At 37.0% G+C, this 6,174-nt stretch overlaps 1 protein-coding gene across 1 annotated transcript; it reads left to right on the forward strand.

Moving 5' to 3' along the window:
* The first annotated feature begins 803 nt into the window (after nucleotides 1–803).
* On the forward strand, nucleotides 804–1,118 carry LOC147075854 (uncharacterized). The gene has a single exon (XM_085942384.1). The coding sequence runs from the start codon at nucleotides 804–806 to the stop codon at nucleotides 1,116–1,118; it is 315 nt and encodes a 104-aa protein (XP_085798510.1).
* The last annotated feature ends 5,056 nt before the right edge of the window (nucleotides 1,119–6,174 follow it).

Genomic DNA, 6,174 nt, shown 5'->3' on the forward strand with positions numbered 1-6,174 from the left:
GGTCGAGCGATGGCAAATATCGCTCACATCAACATATAATATTATTATTTAAAATAGCCGGTTAAAAACACATATTAGAATTTGTTTTTGTATATGAATTAATGACTACGGTAATAGATCAGAACACTTTTAATTAATCAAATATAAATTAAATACTCATTTAAAAAAGTCTTTTCGCATAAATTGAGTGGGTGGGTGTGCACCGCTCCAGCGCTCTCAAGGGAGGATCGCCACTGCTACTTCTATAAAATGTTGTGTTGCTGCCAATTCACGAACCGACAAAACTTATTTCTGGCTTCCCCGCGGCGTCACCCGCGCAATGTGGCAAGACAATGCAGTCAATCCATAGCTGACAGAGAAGGGTGAAAGTTGAATCTCTGGCGCCTAAAAACGAGAGACCTTTGGCTATGGGATGGAAACCCAGAAAGAAAACCGCACACCAACCCGTCTGGACAGCGTGGTGTGCTATGTCCGAAAACCTCCCGATGAAAACCAGCAACAATAAATCTCGGCCCTTATTCTCCGGAGGCTAACCTGACACTGATCACGGCAGCAATCAGCAAAGGAAGGCAGATGGTGCTAATAATCCCCGGAGCAACGGGAACGGCTGCCTTCCGATGACCATAGCCACGTATAATGCCAGAACATTCTACAGCAACGTCAAACTTGAAGAACTTCAGCAAGAACTCAGCGGACGTAAAGATGAAGTTTTCATCAACTTACACAGCAGACATGTGCTCTGCTATAAAGGAACTACAAGTGGACGGACTAGAAGTGTGGGGTAAGGTAATGAAGTAAGGATAATGGCGGACTTTAATGCGCGGATCAGCTCCTACCATCGCGACGATATAGCTGTCGGGCGATTTGGATACGGCCAGAGGGATACAAGGGGTGACATGCTGGTCGAGTTTGCCGAGAGAAATAACCTGCATGTCATGAACTCCTTCTTCAAAAAGAAACCTCCTCGCAAATGGACGTGGAGGAGCCCAGCAGGAGGAACCAGTGAAATTGATTACATTCTCACAAAAAAAAAGGATATTTTTCAAGACTGCACCGTACTCAACAGATTCAATACAGGCAGTGACCATCACATGGCGAGGATGCAAGATAAGATTTAAAACTGATCTCGAAAGATCCCAACTGCTCAAGCCGAATTTCAGACTGAACTGACAAATAGACTTTCATCTTTCCAGGCTGAAAATGATCCTATCACCCTCTCGAATGCAGAAAGCATAAGGCGCATAATACTAAAATCTGCAAAATAATCAGACAAAGTCGCATCAGAGCCCGCACCCCCAAACAAGCTTTCAACCAATATGTCAAATCTAATGAAACAGCGTAGGGTAACAAAGAGTCATATTCAAGTATCAAACAATCCCAAAATGCAAAACTCTCCGTAAAAAGATACCTAAATACCTCCGTAGATTTAATATGACGCTGATACAGGCTACTGTAGAAGCAGGGAGAAGTCTGAACAAAAACAAACAACGGTTAGGGATAGGGAGTATGCAAATCACAGCAATAAAAGCGGAGGACGGCACTATTGTTTTGCGAAACTGGAATGGTTTATTGAACAGAGTGGTGGAATTCTACAGTTTGCTCTATAATGACGAAAATAGAAAAAATGCGACTAGTTCAAACCACCTGAGGAACAATGATGACGAAAACTGTCTTCTTGAAGTCACTACCTACGAGGTAGAGCATGCAATAAGAGGCATGAAAAATGGAAAAGCTTCAAGAGAAGATGGGCTTACGATCAACATTCTCAAGAGAGCCGGACAGACCGTGAACGAAGTGTTTTTCACAACCTGCCTGCGCGAAGAAAATGTCCCAGAGGCGTGAAACAGTGCCTCGATTATCATCCTCCATAAAAATGGAAATCAGGAAGACCTGAAATATTATCGGTCAATCAACTTATTGCCAATTCTGTACAAAGTCTTTACAAAAACAAAATGCCTAGGTATGTATTAGCTGAGTAAGCCAGCTGTACATACGACCTCAGCTCCGTTATAGATTTGGATGTCAAAGGAATAGACAAACCAAAACGGAATAGGGCAACCGCTAAATCAAAAGAGTTCGTAGAAAAAACGCTGATAAAGAGGTAGGTACGTAAGATGGATCCACCTCGATACAGATGGGTCCGAAAATGAGAATAGTGCAGGAGCAGCTCTAGTGATACCAGAAGTAGATATGAACAACAGCGGGAAGCTAAGCCCAGCAATACCGATAATTACTGCGGAGCTGATCGCGATAAACGAGGCAATAAAATATACATTAATCGATGGTTTCTCTGCGCAACCCGCTGTCATATTAACAGACTCCAAAAGCGCTTTACAACACCTTACCGCAGCTTCTCGCTCACATAACTGTAAAAGCATAGCATACCACATCCTTGACCAGATTGAGGCCATAAATAAAATGTCTTAAAGCATATAGATAGATTTTCTCCACAGGGCATCACTAGAAAAGTGGAAATAGATTAAACCCATTCTACCATCGCCACGACAGTTGCCCTGGGTGTAGAGTCTCCTTTGAAGAGAAATGAGCTTAAGTTGATACTTATTAAGTACAGGACACATAATGGGTAAAAGATTTGATGTCCTCATGGGAAGAAGCGATTCGCAACTCTGCGAATATGAATGTGATGTTTTAGAGGACATTGTACATATAGTAGTACAGTGCCCGAAATATGAACGTCACAGAGTACAGCTGTGAAGTTTGGATATCTTTGAAAATGTCGACGAATTGAAAGGTACCCTGGGGAAGGGTAGGGCGGAAGAACTTTGCAGTATTGTAAAATTCTTTAACAAAATTCGAGTGAGGGCCTGACCGGCGGATCCTCTTCTTGATGAAAAGAGGCGATACGACAGCGAGTCGAAGTCAAAGCCTCGGTAAAATCATAATAAAAAAATGTGTAGATAATGTTGGTTAGTTTTTAAAATTCAATTAAACCCTACCTAATCCAAACCATAGTAGTTAATAGTCAAAAAATATTCGCTTATCTATAAAACATATAAAATGAGATAATTAAACCATACATCATTTTAGATACTTACCTATTTTATAGATAGAAGAATATTTTTTATCGATTATGGTTTGATTTAGTCATGGTTTAATGAATTGAACCTGATTAAAATGAACTAACCAACACCAACAAAAAGTGCAATTTGCACAGTATTTGGTATTAAATAAAGCATTGTTAAAAAATTACCGTTCGTATCCAATGTTCGTCAAATTTTCCACAATCAAATCGTATACAGTCATCAACTGTTTTCTTTGGAACTGCATTCCCGTAATATAACGACAATCATTCTTACTCAACCCAGTGCGTAGGACGGCATTTGATTGACTTGTGCCATACGTAGTATCTTTCTCTTCTAACATACGTTGTATGTGAAAATTCAGAATTTTTAGTCGAATCTTATTGTAATGTAAAACTAGAGACATTTTTAAAATTGACAGATCCGTCGCCATCACACAGAAAATTGACAATAACTGTCGCCATGAAGCTCCCCAATAAATAGTATCGCATGTGTATATTATCACAAGCAGTGCTCGAAATGGAAAATTTCACGAACAGGAACGCTCGACAATTTTCCAAAAATGTGTGATATTAGATATAATAATATCTGTAACATAAAAATATCTTTTAGTTTTACATGATGTACTTTTTTCATCATCATCTTCGCCCAATACGCTATCGGCTATAACAATTAGTGGTAACATATAAATATAGAGTCATTTTAGTTTACGAAATCGTTTTCCAAAAAATACATTATTTTTCGAGTGCTAAAAGTTAGACAACGTTATCTACAAAAAAGTGTTTTTTTTTTTTTTTTTTAGATAACGTTATTTTACATTTACGGCTACATGATAGTCAAACAACGTTATGTCAATCTTTTCTAATTTCTTATTAAATCGTCAGTAAAGTTTAACGCTAACTACATAAGTAACCCTTGTTTTCATATTTTTTAAAAACTATCTTTACAAATTTTAACATCATCATAAGCAAGATAAATATACAATACACAATAAATTATAAAATATTAACATTAGGTTTTAAATAAACATTTCCCTTGTTGAGTTACAAGAATCTAAAATAACGTTTTTTGGCTCTCCTGTAAAGTTGCACTTTTGTAGATAGTGTTGTTTGACACTAAGGCCTCGAATTATACAAATATAAATAACTAAACGTATATGAATCTAGTTGGAGTGGGAAACATTATTAAAATACATGAAATAATAGACAAACTATTCACAATTTCCCATTGGCTTCGTTAGTAGTTTGAATGTAAATATGCAACTAAGAGTGGATAGAAATATAAGTGAAGATACTTCGGTTTAAACAAAATACATGCCGCTTTTTTCAAAGCTCTGATTTTTGGTAAATTCGAAATATTTTGATTATGGTAAACTATATTTTAATCAACTTAAAATCCATTGTATACGAAAAAGCAAGGGCATGGTTTTTAATAAATTAATTAAAAAAGTATGTAATACGCAAGATTTACAAATGTAGCATTCTTTATTAAATATGAATCATTTTAAACAATCTCAGAAATGAAGGTACATATTATTAGAAAAAAAATATTTACATCATGTGGACATGTAGGATAATTTATTCTAATAGCTTTCCAATGTTATAGAAATTGTTTTATACAGGGAAATTTTTCATATATTTATCCCATTGGATTCTGATTGATTTATTTAAATATTTTTATTTCGTATTGTACCTTAAACAATACAAAAACTTTTAACATGCATACGATGTTCACGAATATGTATCTATATTCATTATGGAATTATTTGATTTAAGTTATTAAATGTATTATTATATTAGTTTAGCCATCAAAAACACAGTTCATTCAACCCGAAAAATATCCATATAAAATTAAAACACTAAAAATATATGAGGGAATGATATTTATTTTTTTTTTGTCACTCAATATAAAATATTATAATAGATTTTTTTTTTCGACCATGTCCAATCCTAATAGGATCATATGGGCCTCCACAGAGTAGAGGTTTGTATTAACAGATTTTGTTTTTTACGAGAAATGGATGTCAGCCACTTGCTCAACCTATTAGGTCCATACCTTGACTCATACACAAATTGAAAAACAATATGTGTACTTGCCAGACCCAGGATTTGAACCTGAGACCCACGGCGTGATAGTCCAACACTCAAGCCGCGCGACCACCGTGGGTGTAATAGATTAGGATAAATAATTATTATCTGGCGATTCCGTAACGTTAAGTAGGTAGGTAAAACAGCAAATACGTATGTTCTGGTCACAGGGAAAAGCATGACTGTATTTACTATTTAATATGAAATATTTGACCCCCTTAGAAATTATTAAACAACAATTTAAGCTATTAAGTACTGACATGCCCATGGACTTCCCATCTTAAATGGGAAGTCGAAAATAAGGCTTTGTAGGCTACAATTAAAAAATATTTTTTTAAATTTTTTAAAAATGAAATAAAGTGCACACGGCCAATGCAGGACACGTGCCCAAGCATAGAACCACCACCGCTTTCAAGGACTTTCCAGTAAATCTGAACATGACTACGCCCAGCATATTACCTCTGGCCCTGATACCAGTATACCAGTGGTACGATCGATGGCCCTACCAATAAGAAGAAGAAGGATGTCCCATCCGAGACTGAGGATGGCTGCCGTACGGCTGCGGATGGCGCTGACGGCCCGTGTAAAGCTCAGTGAATAATAAAAGTGTTAGAATTAGACATTCTTCAAATGCCAAACAAAAAAAAAATCCATTTAGAGCTCACTTTAGGGGGCTGATAAAGTTTTAAATATAACTAAAGGTGTATGTAAAGTGCCCCTCCCCGACGTTTCGCAAAACCACTTTCCGACTTGCCGCGGAGAAATTAAATAGTAAATTCCTGACTCACATAGTACAAAGAATTTTGGTGCCACGCCAAAAGCAAAATACATTCTGGCGAAGGAAATTAAATTCAGCGGCGCACAACAATTAAAGTCGACCGGGAACGACAGTAAAATCTTTCATGAAAACAGTGAACCGGGAACGCTAAACCCGCCACTGTCAATTTTCAAGTAGCCCAATTTAAATGTCTTGCTACGGAAGTGGAAAGGAAACGCACAAAAGTTCCTCGGTGAAACGTCCGGAACGGGAGAAATGTATACTATTA

The sequence above is a fragment of the Rhyacophila brunnea genome, unplaced genomic scaffold (assembly GCF_057557595.1).
Source record: "Rhyacophila brunnea isolate RB1 unplaced genomic scaffold, BYU_Rbru_1.0 scaffold_14, whole genome shotgun sequence".
NCBI classification, from domain to species: domain Eukaryota; kingdom Metazoa; phylum Arthropoda; class Insecta; order Trichoptera; family Rhyacophilidae; genus Rhyacophila; species Rhyacophila brunnea.

Coding starts and splice junctions, on each gene's coding strand:
- LOC147075854 (XM_085942384.1), top strand. CDS start 804: ATGGCGGACTTTAATGCGCGGATCAGCTCCTACCATCGCGACGATATA.